The 17,842-nt window shown below is 42.1% G+C and overlaps 1 protein-coding gene across 4 annotated transcripts in view; it reads right to left on the bottom strand.

The window, feature by feature from the left end:
* ZBTB35 (zinc finger and BTB domain containing 35) overlaps positions 1–9,253 on the bottom strand; it is a 164,993-nt gene extending 155,740 nt beyond the window's left edge. For 3 of the 4 annotated variants that reach the window (XM_085631207.1, XM_085631204.1, XM_085631206.1), the window contains exons 1-2: positions 9,108–9,253; positions 5,079–5,208 (exon numbers count right to left, since the gene is read on the bottom strand). Coding sequence is in view for 2 of the 4 variants with exons in the window: in XM_085631204.1 (XP_085487330.1) it covers positions 5,079–5,202 (124 nt within the window). In the remaining 2 variants the exon portion in view is untranslated. The remainder of the gene's footprint in view (positions 1–5,078; positions 5,209–9,107) is intronic. The other variant, XM_085631208.1, reaches the window with a different exon arrangement.
* Positions 9,254–17,842: the final 8,589 nt, after the last annotated feature.

Genomic DNA, 17,842 nt, shown 5'->3' with positions numbered 1-17,842 from the left:
TGTGCTTTATCAAACTGCCCATATTTGATTAACAGAAAATATTAATTTGCTAAAAGTTAGTGCTCTACAAAAGGGGATACCTGAAATATACTCCTTGATGGCTTAATACATGAAGTCACCATCATACCCCCAAAAGAAGGGGGGGGGGGAGGTGGAAGGGGTATTACGTGCGTGGGGTTGGGAAAGAGGGGTAATAAGAGGCCATGCAATACTGGACGAACACCTAGAAACTCAGATTTGAGGGTATTCAGCTTTGCAAACGTGACAACATTTACATTGCTCCTTCCACCTTAAAAGGGTTTGTTGCCACTGTTCTATAAACAGACAAGCTGAACATCTATTTCCTGAACCCTAACCAGTGTAGTTAAAACCAACATGTTTGTCGGCACAGAGTTCAAAATTAAAGGAACCTGCTGAGATCTGGTGGATGTATTTTAGGAAGACCGGTAAAGGGGGCTGCTAATGGAGGCACTTTGAGGTGCTACAAAAGATTTGAAAAGGCAATGCACTTCTGAACTGGAAGCTAGTGATGTGCACTGTACACGTGGTCACATTTAACAGTAAATCTATGACCAGCAGCACAGCATTTTGGACCATTGATAATTTATCCACCAAGTAATTATGATACCTGCATAGAGTCAAGTGCAATAATCTATTCAAGTATTTATGGCAGATCTCGCTACAAGTTATCAATTTTTCAAGGATTGAAGCGGTAAAAAGTAGTCTTGAGTCTAATGATATAATAAATGTAGCTTTTAACTAAGAACTGAAGTTGGGAGATTTAAGGGAGGCTTCGGCATCAAATGGGAGATTTAAGGGAGGCTTCGGCATCAAATGGGAATCAATTAATTTTCATTTTTTTTCAACTGGAGTTAAAGAGGAGATGGGTCTTATAGGCTTATGGCATCTTACTACCACTAGACCCAAATTATTATCAATTCAGTTTTAGCCTGCTTTCAACTGATGAAAGTTACAGCTCATTGAATTTTGATTACCTTAAGTGTGAGAATTGTATATACGCTTGGATATCCTCTGTATTGTAAGGCAACTTCAAAGTTAGTGCCATGGTCAAATAATGGCCACAGCCGGGTAAAGAGTGAACTCCTGTGGTACACAACAGAAGGGGAGAAAAGGGTCACAATTTCACCTGCTGGGTTTGCTCTAAAAATAACAAGTGGAAACAACTAATGTTATCTGGGGAAGCGGCCAATACTCTGAATAATCACTCTAAAACAGTTTGATCAACAATACCCAGCCCGCACAGAAGTTCAGCATAACAGATGGCGATACTGTTCTTTAAACCAAGGAGGGAAGGAAGGTTTCAAACCCTAAAAACAAGCATATTTACTCCTACAAAAAGGTACAAATCCCAGGAAAACTCAAATACCAACTAGCTTTTGCCTGGCAATGCACATGTATGTCATGTCCTCTAATCTATCATACAAAGCAGGTCTGAAACATACTTAATATGGGCAAAAAGGGAAGCAGGCACACTAAGAGTTATTCCATTATCTCAATCAACTGCTACACCCAAACCACCAACTTGCTTCTCCCCCGGAAAAGAGACTTTCACCCATTTCACAACCCTGGTGCCCTGCTCTTTTCCCAAGCACTTCTATTTGAGAAATACAACCAATTCACTGGCCACACTTTCAAATTCTCATCCCTACTGCTCCTAAAAATATTGTAAATCAAACAAGATGCCTGATGGATGGACACTATCTGAGCTAGCAGTCTCGAAATGGTACTACTTATCAACTGCCAAAGACCTATTGAAGGCCATCAACAAATTACAAAACTTTTAAATATCTTGTTCCCAAACAATGAAGTGATTTGTTGTTATGCTGCTGTACATTTTCTTAGCACCAATAGATCATATACTGAAGTGGATGTCATGTTTCCGATGAGATCTAAAATAGTATGCTGAATCGTGGATGGTGAATGTTTGAGAAGATGTACTTTTTCCATCACTGACCAGGTTATTTTTGCCGTATTTGTGTTCTCGAAAGAACTTCGTATGGAATGACAAAAGTACTTTAGTACCTCAGATATTAGGTAGGTCTAGTTTCGTTTTGAAGTGACAAACATTTCAAAAATGCACTAAGAGCAGTATCAAAAAGTGTGAACCCAAAGGTAATTATGTGGGCAACTTCCCAAGCCTTTCAAGCTCCAGTAAACTGATGCCCAAAATGCATTCCTACTGAGAAGGATATTAGCATCAGTTTCATGACCCAGCTCAGGTTCCTACATATTTGAAACAGACGATTCTTTAACCACAACCAACATTTAGGTTACAGAACTTCATGCCTTCAACAAATATATTTAGGACAAGACAACTGAAACAGCTAAATGAAGACAGTTCTGCCTCATAACATGTAAAGGCAGTACGCTAACACTTTGAAATAAAACTACATAAAGACATTTTCCCTCTTTTAAAACGTTTCTGTATGAAACCATGAAACAGGTCTGAAGCACTGGCATACCAAGCTGGGTTTCTGTTCAAATCGAGACTAAATACATTTTGCTTTACTACAAATAATTTAGATTAAAAGTGTTTTTGTAAGTTAGAGGGTCTTTCCGAAAAACCCATATAATACAGCTCAAGGCCTATTCAAGGTTTCTTCCATAAAATAAACAATTAAACTCTACAGAAACATTGTCCTCTAAAACTAAAAAAACAACATGTGGCATGACCCGCTTCAGGAGCATTACTGGCTCCTGGAGCTTTATACCCATTAACAGATGAACTAATCATATTTGGTTCCTTCCAAGAACATGGTTTGGGGTTGACAAGAATTCCTGAAAATGTGTGCAAACAGAGCCAGCAAAAACTTTCAGAGAAGGCGAACATCTTACGTAATGTTTACGATGTCATTGTGGAATACTAAAACATTAGCTATATTATCTTGTAAATGTTCAAAACCCCGATGGGAGAGGATAACTATTACAAAACCCATCTGAAACTAGGCTGAAGCTGGAAATACAGAACAAAAGGGGCTTATGCAATTAAACAAATATTGGCAAAGCCAATGGGTCTGGTGTTGCCTGCAGACCTTTTGGCTTTGCCAGAGGTTATTTTGTTTGTGAATGGTTATATGAAGACACACAGCACGTTAAATGGCCACGGAGCAATGTTGGGGGAGATGCTGGTATCTAGTATAAGTAAAACAAGCATTGCCTCAAAGTCAAATGGATATATTTTTAATAACATAAAAGCAGATATTGCACCATTAGTGCCTGGCACATATTTTGTCGATTTGCACATTGCAAGTCAGGCAAGCCCTAGTTTGTAGTGGGGTGACCCTGTGCCTCATGCTGTATGATGTGCAGAAGCAAAATCTGAATGAATTTACAGCATATTAAAGAATACAGAGAGCTGCCTGAAAGTCACTGTATGTATACTATACACATTTTTATTTAAAAACAAAGATCTTGGATGATACCAGACCTAAAAACTGAACATAAAGTGGATAAACCAGGCCGGTGAGCTGAAACAGTGCTCAATCTTTGTATTCAAACCGTGAGTGAAAATTATACTTCTGTCTTAAAAGCCAATATGGGATCCCATGTTAAGCACTTGAGTCAAAATGAAGTAAGCCAGATAGATATATCTCAAAATAAGCATTGAAAAGTTAGATTCATTTGAATTTAAATCGAACACAAACCCAAACATTCAGGCTTAACTATAATAGAATCAATTCATGAAAGCGTAATTAGACATAACTCCAGTGTTTGAAGTGTGAGACAAGCTCTGCACTACAAGTGTTAGTACATCATACGTTTGTTTTTGAATCGCGTTTAATTTATTAAAGCTTTAACATAATGCAAAAGGAAAATATAAAGCTTTGAATCATCCAAACAAAAATCAGTGGAGGGAGGAGAGCATATTTCAGGTTCATATTCTTAAAATGTGGTTATCTGATTTTCTTGAGGAGGAGTGTATTCTACTTATACAGGGTGTAGTCTTTATGCCACCAATAATGGACTGATGTGATACATCACAGATAATAGTCTTCTTTGCCAATAGACAGTTGCTTTAATAGTCTTCTTTGCCAATAGACAGTTGCTTTAAAATATGTGCTAGTAGCCCTTTACAATATGCAAGTATCTACAATATGATATTACATTCACATTTTCTGCTTTAGAATAGAGATGTGAATCAGAGTCTTGTTTGTAGGACTATTTAAACATTAAGCTGTAGCTATTTCATTCATATAAAAAAGCGTGTTATCTTCTCGTATATATATATATATATATATATATATATATATATATATATAAGATTATAGTAATCATTTTTGAGGCATGCAAAAGCATAGATCCAAATAAGTAGCAGCATTTAGAGAATTATGTTTTGTCAGGATAATTTATAGAATATCAACTGATTAAAAAATATCTCACAGTCACCATCCTACTTCCAGACATCGAAGCTATGCACAATATTCTATGACGTGGATACAAATTCCAATCTAACGCAGAGCAACCCCAGCCTAAGAAACTCCTATTGTTAAAAAGTAAAAAGAAAAGCCGACCATCCTCTCAATTAAATTAGTAAGACAGTCTTGAGATGTATGACTGGAAAGAATTCCAGTAGGGTCTCAGAGTGGCACAATAATCCTCTTGCTAACTTTGTCCACAGAGTTATCAATACTGGGGGTATCTGAAGACCAGAAGGCAGGAGTTATATGGGGATACAAGTCAGACTTCGAGTATCCACTCAAAAATAAGGAATTACCAAGGGAATGGTGAATTCCAGGTCAAATCGCCCCTGTAATTCCCCATTTCTTAAAGACATTTTACGGCCGATTTAAGCCACTGTCAGAAAACGAAACGTCCATGTGAAAATAAACAGTTATGTGGTATTCCTGTGGATCTCATATGAGGGCCTTAGTGATAGCATGTCAAGCTAGAGCATTTGGCATATGTAATATTTTCCCAAGGATGACTTGGCAAAAGCATCAGGAAATGTTGTAACTAGGACATCTTTCCAAATGGAAACTACGAAAAACTACATTTAAAATCAAATCACCAAAATTTGGGACAAAACAACTACTCAAGAATGTTAGAGTAATACATACCATCCACAATAAGAGTGATATCTGTAAATTCGTCGTGCTGGCGCTGCTCGTTAAGTTTGTCCAGCATGACTTTGTAGTGCTCTGGGAACTCTTGAAAAAATTCCATCGTTTCTTCTGCTTCCATAGTGAACTAGATATTGCAGAACAGAGAACAAAAAACAAAATCATAAATAAATCAATGTTAAAAAAAATACATTAAAAAAAAAAAACAGCACAGATTTTTCATACACATCGCCTTTGGGCAAAGATGGTAAGCGCCGCAATGTTTTAGTATACAAACATGAGAGTAACAAATTGGACACGACGTTCGTGAAGAAATCAACAATAAAGAAAAGTGCAAAACTAAGGAATGCCTAGTCAGCGGGTACTGATATTGCTGCACTGGAGTAACCCACGATTGGTGAAAAAAAATCTTTTGTACCATGATTCAGATGTTCTAGTCCTTCTTCCATACAAAGATTAAGAGGTCATGTAGAAAGAGGGGGCTTGAGCATAAGATCAAGACCACCACTCACATTTGCTCTTTCAGTAGCTGCTGAGGTTTGAAGTTTTTTTCTAGCAGCACAAATTAGGTGAGGGCTCAACCCACACCCCCTGAAACAGTGGGTTTGCAGATGACATTAGAAATTCTGTTTGTTTTACCGGCTATTCTACAAGTCTGCTCACCAGAAGCAGAGCAAGGTGGGGTTGAGCTTGCAGTGTGAATAATGAGAGGTGCAAATTAGCTTATGTATGATCCCACATCAACAGAAAGTGACAATGCAGGCAGTGAATGAACTTATAAGGCGTTAAATGTGGGTGAAAATGTTCAAAATATCATAGGATTTACATCACTGGACAACACTCGCCTGTGCATTAAGTCTCGTTTCAAGTGTACATCTCCCTGCAACTGGCATCCCTTGAAGGATTGTACACTGATGTCTCAATGCCATGTAGGAGTAACAAGGCCTAGCTACGACTACCTCACAAATCATGATATATGGGCGATGGGTTCTTAACCTGTGGTCCGGGGAATCTGGGTCTGCGACTGCTAGGAAATGAAATAATATTATCAGAATAACAACGGGTATATAAATAAAGAAGCAAAATGTAAAGTTGAAACTTTTAAAAGATACTGTTAATGTGAAGGTGTTGGGAACTGGGGGCTAAAAACGAAGCTGGCATCCTCAGAACTCATTCGTGGGAGCAGTGCAAGTGCATCAAACAGAAGGTAGTATGGACGATGAATGGCCTTGATTCAATTTAGAAAAGCTCAAAACTTCTTATTGAAATTTTTTAAAAATATATATTTATGAATTTAAACAAAATATTTAATCATGTATGCATTTGTTGAATGAATGCTTGTTTCTGTATTTTACATGTATTGTTTCGTGGATCAAATAACTAAAAATGCTTAGGCCAGGCCCTGGTTTCCAGTAATGATTCAGTTGGGTCCCCAGGTTCCAGTAATGATTATGTGGGGGCACAGAGAAGTCAAAAGGTTAATAACCACTGGCCTAATTCATTAAACGACTTTGTTCAATCTTCAGAGATTGGGTGATTCTTGGGAGAATTCATGTAAGTACAAAGGAGGCAGCTCTTTCGTTTTTAAAATATAGAGAAGCAGTGTCCTCTCCCCATGTCGGTTGCCTTCATAATGGAAAATGAAATCTCTTGCATAAACCAGATTTAGAAATCCTGTGTGACAAGGGTTCCTACAGCATTATTTTAATAAATCCATGGATATAGTAACGTTTGCATTGAGAGATATATTGCCTGTCTGAATAAATCAGTAGACTGGTTCTCATATTGAGGTTACGTTTCTCGTTACCTAATACTTTCAAGTAAGAGACCTACTGAGCAACCTACTTCTTGTTGCTACAAAGTGACCATGCCACAACACACGCAGCCATGCAACAAGGTACCACAAAGGGAATGTTAAAGAATGTTCTTTTCAGCTTCAAATACACCATATTGAGCTCAAGTCCATAAAACAATCAAACTAAAAACAAGGTAAAAAAATCTATTACATAGTTATTAGTCGGAGTAAATATGTTGTTGTGGCAAGTGAGGAAAATCAGATATAAGCAAGTAAAAGAGGTGTTGCTTCAAACCTCATGAAGACCATGCAGTAAAACCTTAAACAGCACGAATGAGAAAAGCAAAACAGGATTCAGAGACTACATACTTATGATTATGTATGTTCACTTCACAAACATAAATGCATAAAGGAAAATTAATGAGTGAACAAATTAACACAAAAAGATGGACGGATGGTGAACACAAACATTCACCCCCAAGTACAGAGATCTGGACCTAAATCCATCGTTTTTTTGCCCACCATGCCATTCCATTTGGGACCCAGCCATTTGCAAATCAGTCTTGACCCTGCTCCCCATGGGAACAGTCCAGTCCAAACTGCCAGGACCCCTAAAACATGTCCATGGATGCTTGTTTTCCAGTCCAGGGAGGGCCTGGCAACTCAGGTTGAACTGACTTCCATATGGCTGGGTCCGAACTGGAATAGTGAGCAGAAAAACGATGGATTTAACCCAGAATTGTGACGTGGGATAAATGTTTGACAATGTTCAGCATTCCGTCCATCAGATTTGTGTTGCTATAGTGAACAAATTAACAACATAATGAGTTCAGCGTTAGGGCAAGCCAGTACAATACACGGAGCATTAAGTAAAGCATACCACTATACTGATGTTCAAGCCTTAAGTAAAGTATGCCACTATTCTGATGTTCCTGCGACAGTGTGCAATAGGTAAAACATTAACCAGATAAACACAAAGCATAAATTGTAGTACCCAATGAAAACACCATAGGTAGCAAAGATTATTGAAAATGAATCGTCTGATTAAACTTGTGAGAAGGAAGAATGTGGCAAGAGCATATGTCGTAAATTGTGCAGCATTGTCAAAGACAATTTTTCTAAAATAGGAGTCATCCCCTTTCCCGTTTCCCAGTTTCGTACATAACGTCACGCCAGCAACCCTCCATGTATCGCAGAGAGGTGGCTGAAATGCTGAGCTAGACCTTCAGGGAAATGAGCTGGTCAGGGAACACAAAGACCTCATCAGCCAGCACTTAGTTAATTGTGATGTTTTAAAAAGGTCTATGCAAAGGAATATTTGCTATTTCCATTTTAATTCGAATGGTAGTGTATTTGAACATGCTCTAAATGTCTGCATAGGATGGTGTATTTTGCCATCTATAGAGCCTCCGTTTGTGAATGGCGGATAGGGAACTGATCAGCCTGGCAAAAAGCTTACAACTTGAAATGTTAATGCAAGACCAAAAAAGCCATTTCAGATCGTTAGATCTTACTAAACATGCACCCCCGAGACAAGCTGCTGTAAACAAAAAAAGAAGAAACTCTCTTGGACATTAAATGCCAGACAGATTCATATAGTTTTGTTTTTAAAGTCACAAATGAATATGAAACTATGACGTTTGGTGGCACAGAGATCAGAAGGTATAAAAATGTGCAGGGGCATTAACAAATGAAATTCTTTGTCTAATTTGGGTAACCCGCTAGGGATCCACAACATAACTCGCTTAACACTTGTGGTTGCCTTCAAATCCTGGCTTGAATACACACTCCCTAATAAAGAGGTCACACGATCTTGTATAAAGGTTGCCAATATTCCCAAGATAAACTCCAAGCATGTCCAATGAGAACTTCTCTTAATGTGGAACATTGAGACAAACATTAGGGAAAAGTTGTTTAACTAAATTTATTGAGGAGGAATGGTATCTGGGACTTTTTCCTGACATAATAATTCTGCCACCTTACATCGGACAGACCGCTATTACTTAAGACCTACAGACCACCGTTTTACATTCAAAGTCACTCTGAGCAGGTTACTAACATCTTGGCAGCAAGACCATATTATCTATAATCTCACTGTTTTGTGGAAGAGGGGTTGTGACATCCGGCAAAGAGATCACATAAACTCATGGGTTGCAACTGCTTTGCACACAGGCAATTAAGAGAGTATGCATGAGATTTGCGGGCAAGTGTACACAAATGAAGAGATTTACCTCTGTTTCTGAACTTAAATTGATTTGGCAAAAACTCAGGACACCGGTACGACGACCACCTGTCCGCTACTTACACGGACCCACCGTGAATTCATCCTCATGTCCGTCGTTAGTGACTAATCCTTTAACGGACGTCATTTGGTCGTAAATTTAGCACTTCCGGGTCGCATAATAACCAATACTAGGGATGCACATATTGTGGGGGTCGGCGGTATTGCTTATGTGTAAGATTAACTGTGATTGGAGTACCGGAAGTACACCAGCCAATCGTAGTGCACCATAAATAATTCCAAAACTGTTCATTGGCTGTGGGCTCCTCATGCGTATTTGTACGAACAGTCTGCTTACGTTTTAGCGAGCGAGTGGCGGTGCCAATGCTAGCCCAATGTGGAGAGTTGGAGCTGAGACTTAAGTAGACTTTTCATCGAAGTGCAGCTAGTTACTTTCAACAATACTTATGTTTAGTTCAGTGGATTGCAGCTGCCTTTCGAGCAGCCGTTTTCTGGGCGTGGGAAAGTTTGCAGAACTTTTGTTCTGGTACTCGTCTCACCGTGGGGTTTGGGCTCTTTGAGAAACATATGTTTTTCCAATTTTCTTCTAGCTCTAGCCTTATAGGTTTTTGGTTATAGCAAAGCGAGGAAGGGAGTGGTTTTCTTTATGTTAGAAACTAGGAGGTTTCAAATTCTGCATCCTCTTAATGTTGTAGTACACACGTGATAAGGGGAATGTTAATGATAATCACCCAATCTGTCATTTGGAGAGATGGAAATGCATAGCTGCCAAGTTTCAGATTGCTTACATTTGACATTACCATGGATAAAGTGTGCTTTTATGTGACACTGAGTAAAAATGTATTGCGATTAAAACTAAGCAGAAAAAATCACTACCGATAAATATCTGTAAGTACTTCACTGGGTGCCGTATGAAGCGCGAGGAGTGCCAAATGCTTTTTGTTCAAATGTTCTTGCACTGATGTGCTGCTGACTGGTTGCATACTGCCAATGAATTTAAAGTCACCTGCGTCTGCAGAGAGTCGTAACCACCCACCATCAGCCTGGTAAAACAGCGCACGCTGTCCGAGATTTAACAATGTCTTATACAGTGGTGCCAGACCGTTTTTCAGAATGGAGTGCAGGATAGTGGTAAGGGTGTGGTATGCACCTTGTCTTTGTATTTAGGAACACATTTTCACAAATAAATTACAAATGCACAGTGTGGTTGTACACAAATTTATTGACAGCACATTTTCCATTGAAACAATCAGTAAAGTCGCACAGACATACGGTTTTATGGATGAACTTTTACAATGCACAAACTATAATATACTGAAATTGGGTTTCAGTGAATACTATTTGTGCATCACATCGTAGTTTCTTGATTTGTATTGATGCTATTAAAATATTTGTTTCCATCACACGTCAGAATTACAAACCAAGTGATTAATTTGTGCTTTTCTAACATTAATTTTGAAATATGTGTTCAGTTCATTTATAAGTTATGTTATGTTATGTTATTTTCCACTTGTAACGCGCTCAGCTACTCAGGAGTATCCCGGCGCGAACCTGAGGGAAACAATGCCAATCATGCGAAGAGAAATGTTTTAAGCTTCCTTTTGAAGACAGCGAGCTTCTGAGTGAGGCGTAAATCAAGTGGGAGGGCATTTCAGGCCCTGCTGGCCCTTACCGCCAGAGAACAGCCACCAGTCCTCTGCCGTTTGTAGCACGGAATCAGCGCCAGGCCTAAGGAAGCCGAGCGCAAGGTCCCTGCAGGGACATAGTGGGAAAAACGTTTCTGGAGATATAAAGAACCCTGGCCATGAAGAGCACGATGAACTAGAACTAGAGATTTGAATTTAATTCTGGCCGCAACCGGAAGCCAGTGAAGTGCGTGTAGATGGGCCGTAACACTCTTCCTGGAAGAGAGACCCAGAAGTAGTCTAGCCGCCGTGTTCTGGACTGCCTGCAGTTTTTTGATCAAGTAGCCCGGAGAGCCCAAGAAAAGGGAGTTGGCGTAATCCAGACGGGAGAGAATCAGAGCACAAGTAACTGTGACTCTGGCTGCCTGCGGAAGAAGAGGAAAGAATTTCCTAAGAGTTTTGATGAGACCGAAGCAGCAGCCAGCAGTTTTCTTGATGTGGCTGGAGAACAGTAGATTCTCCTTGAACCAGACCCCCAAGTTCTTAGCGGGCTGTCCTTCTGCGAGAGGTAGAGGAACCTCTTGAGGCCACAGTTGTTGGCGAAAGTCAGCGGGGAAAGTGCTAAAGAGCAGAACCTCAGATTTCTGCTCATTGCATTTGAGCTGAGCATCAGCCAGCCAGGTGAAGACTGAGCGAAGGCACTGTTGGGCCGCAAGAGCCGAACTGAGAGTCTTATCCCAAGTGAAGAGAAGCTGGGTGTCATCAGCATAGGCCAAAACCTTAGCCCCAAGAGCTTCAGCCAGGTGGATCAGAGGCATAAAAAATGTTGAAGAGCAAAGGGCTAAGGGAGGAGCCCTGCGGGACACCCGTGGTGACCGGGTGGGGGGTAGAATAAAAGGGGGGGAGCCAAATCTGCTCGACCCTGCCGGCCAAAAAAGACCTAAGCCAGCCCCATATGGTCCCAGATACACCAACCTCAGCGAGACGGGTGAGCAAGAGATCGTGCGGGACCGTATCAAAGGCGGCCGAGAGGTCAAGCAGGATCAGAGCTGCTCTACCCCCGGCATCCAAGCAGGTCCGAATAGCCTCCACAACCTCGACCAAGACCGTCTCAGTGCAGTGGCCCGCACAGAACCCCGATTGCGCTGGGTGCAGGATTGCCTCCTCCTCCAGTTGTTTATGTACCACCTTCTCGCAGACCTTAGCAATGGCTGGCAGAAGGGAGATGGGGCGATAGTTGCCTGGATTAAGCGGGTCAAGGGAGGGTTTTTTAAGTAATGGTAAGATCTTGGCCTGTTTCCAGACCTAGAACCACCTCAGTCTGAAGAGAGAGATTAGCAAGAGGGTGACTTCGAGATAGATGCTCTCCGCTACATCCGTCAAAAGTCTGGCCGGACAAGCGTCTGCAGGAGACCCAGTATTTAAGTATTTAAATGATGTTGTGACTCGGAAGAAAAAGACATCCTGCAGCCGTTTCTTTCACTTAAGCAAGATGTTCACAGTTTACTTGCAGAAAGAAAAGAAACAATAGTTTTGAAATAGTGAATAAGAACATGCTCTCAGTGCACTTTCTTTTTTTTAAAAAAAGAGCATGCCGTGATTGAATACCGAACCTTTTACTATGGCACCATAAACATCTACAATTAAAAAAAACTGTAGAAGATGATCACAGCCCCTCTTGCTTTAAGCATCGACAACTAATTTCCTCATAGCAGCAGTGATTGGACTGAAGCAGACACCATATTTAGTCAAAGATCTGATGACAATCAGAAGGATTATATGTAAACCTTTCTCATCAATACCAGCGTCTGCGGTGTAGACCCTATGCCTAAAATGTAAGCCTGTCTACTTACTTGCTTGTTAAAAGGTACTCAACTTTCTTGGGGTGGGTTTCCTTCACTAAAACGGAAGGCACAGTGATGTGGCATGAGCAGCTCGCTCTGACAAGTTGCCTTTTCCATGGTTACCCTGTCTTACCTTGTAAAGCTCTCACTGGCCGCTCGTGTTCAGCAAAAGTTCTTTTGTTGTCAGTGCCCCACCACACTCACAACTCTGCCACTTTGCCTGTCTTCTGTGCCCTGCAACCCGGTGGGGGGGAGGGGTTAAGCCCTACAGCAGTTCTCACAACAGATAGAATCCCCATCTTCCCATTTCCTAGGGATGAATGAAAATGTACCAGTCCAGAGTATGCCAGCACAGTCACAGGTTTAACTTCCGTATACGAAAGATAGGACAATAGAAGGCTCAATGTGCAGAAATAGACATTGGACCATTCCTGTAGAACGTGCTGTTCAGCTTAGTGAAACAGCTGCAGCCGTGTTGGAATAGGATTGCACTTTTCATTTTAAAACCGCCTTTTCAGACATTATTGTACAGTGAACCAGTTTCAAAGTCCTCAACCCTAGTCTTGGCGGCCTTTGTCCTTCTTGCACTGCTAATGCACCTCCTCTTCTAGGCCCGACGTGTGCCTTGCAGGGCCAGTGGTGTCAGGAGGCACTAAAAATGGGTGACTAATGCATTTTAGTTTGGTGATGCGGACCACTACACTCAAATGCGTTAGCCTAACTCCTGATGCGTGGTACTTGGCAGGGCTGGAAATATTGCGTATACTTCTCATTCGTCATTAGTATCTAGGTACAGTAGCTTCAAATTTGCGGTGGGGACTGGAGTAAAGGGAAATCTATCTGAAGCGAAGTCTAGAGAAGCTTCTAGTTGTACAAGCAAATTGTACTAGTGTAAAGGACTGTAGGGAGTCTGTTGAAAGCGCGGGAGGGATGGAAAGAGGGGTCTGAGAATTAAGTTGACCAGAAGATGGGGAGGTGATTACCTTTTGATACCATTGATGCTGACTTTTGTCAATTAAGCAGGTAAACACAACCTCATAAGTTGTGGTGCTGATCCGGAGATGCTTGGTGTGGAGGTGAAGTCCAGCCCCATGCCTTTAAAAACAATAATAACATGAACTTGAAATACAAGAGCTCTACACTGGACATTAACACATTCAGGTTTGGACCTTTTGCTGTAGCCAACTTGATCTGTTATCCCCTAACTATTGGCTCCGCCTGATACATTTTAAATTTATACATCATTTACATTGAACACCTACACAGCTTTTGCAGATGGGGCTAGCCTCCGACTCGCCCTGTCACACACCACAAGCTGATTTTATATATCTTGTATGGTACTGTCCCAGAGTTGCAGCTTTCCGGAGTGAGCTCTCTAACAAATTGAATGATATCACTGATATGCCAATCCCCCTCACTCCGGCGACCAGCCTTCTTGGGTACGTGAAGGAAGTTCCACAGGACCTCCGTAGGCTCTTTGCTATGCTGCTTTTACTGGCTAGGCGAGGGGTATCAATATATTCGGGCACTAAACAGTTTCCACTGATCCAAGCATGTCTCAAGATGTTGCCTACTGCCATGAACAACTATCCTTTTTTTAGGAACTTATGCCACTGCGATTCCATCCCAGAGATATTTGGGAACCTTTCACTACCTACCTTCATTGGAGAAACTCAGCCTCATCCACTATGGCGGAGTACCACACGCCGAGGTTGCAGATACCTGATCAATGTCCCTGAACCTTTGAGGGATACACCTTCGTGTCTGTTGGTCTTTTGCTCATCTCTGTGTACCAATGAACATGTCAGTATTTTAAATGTCAGTCTGGGGAGATTTGTTTTGTAACAGTACTGCAATCGAATCGATCTACTGTGCCAGACCACGCATCGAGTACTATGTACAGGCACATGCCTACATTGCATGACTTGTTTTTCAACAGTCTGTTAAAGTTTTGTACAATGGCAATTAATAATAAATGAAATATACCTGAACACATTCAAGTTATGTTAATGGTAAAATGAAGGGACGTAACAAGTCGGGAAAAGGGATTTGTGTTGAGAGAATGGTTCATGAACTAAGACAGGGATGATCGTTATAGTTTCAGGCCATATCTCAGTGAGTGACATGCATGACTTTATGTGAGCTGCACTTTCTGACATTTTACATGATTTATGGTTACTAGATAACAGACATTGAGTGAGTCCCAATGGTATATATCAAACATAATTGAAATGCAATTAATGCAATAAGCAATAAAAATAATTTCGGGCATAAATATAATCGTAGACCATGCACAAAATATCAAGATCCTTGAGAAACTTTAATTTCATTGCTCACAATTGAGAAGAAAAGTGATCCCAAGTGAATAGATTTTAAGATGAACAAAATGTGTTTATACAGAGTTGAGCAATGAACCATACAAACATCAAAATTATTGTACAGAATAAATCAACGAATGAATAGGACACTTGTGAAGGGCAACAGATAACTAAAACGAGTATCCGGGCACTACAGTGATTAGGAGAAGGCACAATCAAGGTATGTTAGAATTGGTTAAGTAGATCTAAAGAGCCAGGTTTTCAATTATGTTTTGAAGCAAATCTCAATGGCGCATACAGTAATTGGAAGATCTTGCCGAAGTTTTGCAGTTAGAATGGCTAAGCAACACCCACCTTTCCTCACCCGCTTGAGCCTAAGAATTGATAACAGTTGTGCTTTTGACAACCTCAAATGGGACAATACTTTGTTACACATTCAATCAGATATCTAGTTTTATACATTGAGGACTTCGTATCTTTGAAATCAGCCTGGCTGCGGCACTTTGCCCCAGTAAAAGCCACCTAACCAAACACTGATGAAGAAACCTGTGTGAGGCTTCACTTAAATGCTTCCTGAGAAATGGCATGACACTCATTTTCATTTTAAACTTTTGGCATAGGCGTACCCGCCGACGCTACTTCATGGACCACAATTCTTTGGGGTAACACGCTGGTAGGACTAGCAGAGTGCGGCCAATCGGATTTTTGTTTATATTCAGGCTCCCTTGAGCCGGTGGGGCTGACGAGCCCATGGTTACGCACCTGCGCGCCTTGAGTGGTACTATACCTGTGAATATTTTTGGCAGCCTACGCAGCAACCCTACACACACACCTACTCCCTGCTGACGAGAGGCAACTACCTCGAAACACGTGTCCAGGGATGGCTAACGCGACACTCATTTTCATTTTAAACTTTTGGCATAGGCGTACCCGCCGACGCTACTTCATGGACCACAATTCTTTGGGGTAACACGCTGGTAGAACTAGCAGAGTGCGGCCAATCGGATTTTTGTTTATATTCAGGCTCCCTTGAGCCGGTGGGGCTGACGAGCCCATGGTTACGCACCTGCGCGCCTTGAGTGGTACTATACCTGTGAATATTTTTGGCAGCCTACGCAGCAACCCTACACACACACCTACTCCCTGCTGACGAGAGGCAACTACCTCGAAACACGTGTCCAGGGATGGCTAACGCGACACTCATTTTCATTTTAAACTTTTGGCATAGGCGTACCCGCCGACGCTACTTCATGGACCACAATTCTTTGGGGTAACACGCTGGTAGGACTAGCAGAGTGCGGCCAATCGGATTTTTGTTTATATTCAGGCTCCCTTGAGCCGGTGGGGCTGACGAGCCCATGGTTACGCACCTGCGCGCCTTGAGTGGTACTATACCTGTGAATATTTTTGGCAGCCTACGCAGCAACCCTACACACACACCTACTCCCTGCTGACGAGAGGCAACTACCTCGAAACACGTGTCCAGGGATGGCTAACGCGACACTCATTTTCATTTTAAACTTTTGGCATAGGCGTACCCGCCGACGCTACTTCATGGACCACAATTCTTTGGGGTAACACGCTGGTAGGACTAGCAGAGTGCGGCCAATCGGATTTTTGTTTATATTCAGGCTCCCTTGAGCCGGTGGGGCTGACGAGCCCATGGTTACGCACCTGCGCGCCTTGAGTGGTACTATACCTGTGAATATTTTTGGCAGCCTACGCAGCAACCCTACACACACACCTACTCCCTGCTGACGAGAGGCAACTACCTCGAAACACGTGTCCAGGGATGGCTAACGCAACACTCATTTTCATTTTAAACTTTTGGCATAGGCGTACCCGCCGACGCTACTTCATGGACGACAATTCTTTGGGGTAACACGCTGGTAGGACTAGCAGAGTGCGGCCAATCGGATTTTTGTTTATATTCAGGCTCCCTTGAGCCGGTGGGGCTGACGAGCCCATGGTTACGCACCTGCGCGCCTTGAGTGGTACTATACCTGTGAATATTTTTGGCAGCCTACGCAGCAACCCTACACACACACCTACTCCCTGCTGACGAGAGGCAACTACCTCGAAACACGTGTCCAGGGATGGCTAACGCGACACTCATTTTCATTTTAAACTTTTGGCATAGGCGTACCCGCCGACGCTACTTCATGGACCACAATTCTTTGGGGTAACACGCTGGTAGGACTAGCAGAGTGCGGCCAATCGGATTTTTGTTTATATTCAGGCTCCCTTGAGCCGGTGGGGCTGACGAGCCCATGGTTACGCACCTGCGCGCCTTGAGTGGTACTATACCTGTGAATATTTTTGGCAGCCTACGCAGCAACCCTACACACACACCTACTCCCTGCTGACGAGAGGCAACTACCTCGAAACACGTGTCCAGGGATGGCTAACGCGACACTCATTTTCATTTTAAACTTTTGGCATAGGCGTACCCGCCGACGCTACTTCATGGACCACAATTCTTTGGGGTAACACGCTGGTAGGACTAGCAGAGTGCGGCCAATCGGATTTTTGTTTATATTCAGGCTCCCTTGAGCCGGTGGGGCTGACGAGCCCATGGTTACGCACCTGCGCGCCTTGAGTGGTACTATACCTGTGAATATTTTTGGCAGCCTACGCAGCAACCCTACACACACACCTACTCCCTGCTGACGAGAGGCAACTACCTCGAAACACGTGTCCAGGGATGGCTAACGCGACACTCATTTTCATTTTAAACTTTTGGCATAGGCGTACCCGCCGACGCTACTTCATGGACCACAATTCTTTGGGGTAACACGCTGGTAGGACTAGCAGAGTGCGGCCAATCGGATTTTTGTTTATATTCAGGCTCCCTTGAGCCGGTGGGGCTGACGAGCCCATGGTTACGCACCTGCGCGCCTTGAGTGGTACTATACCTGTGAATATTTTTGGCAGCCT

The sequence above is a fragment of the Triturus cristatus genome, chromosome 2_1 (genome assembly GCF_964204655.1).
Source record: "Triturus cristatus chromosome 2_1, aTriCri1.1, whole genome shotgun sequence".
NCBI classification, from domain to species: Eukaryota; Metazoa; Chordata; class Amphibia; order Caudata; family Salamandridae; genus Triturus; species Triturus cristatus.
This window is presented reverse-complemented; position numbering and strand designations above follow the sequence as displayed.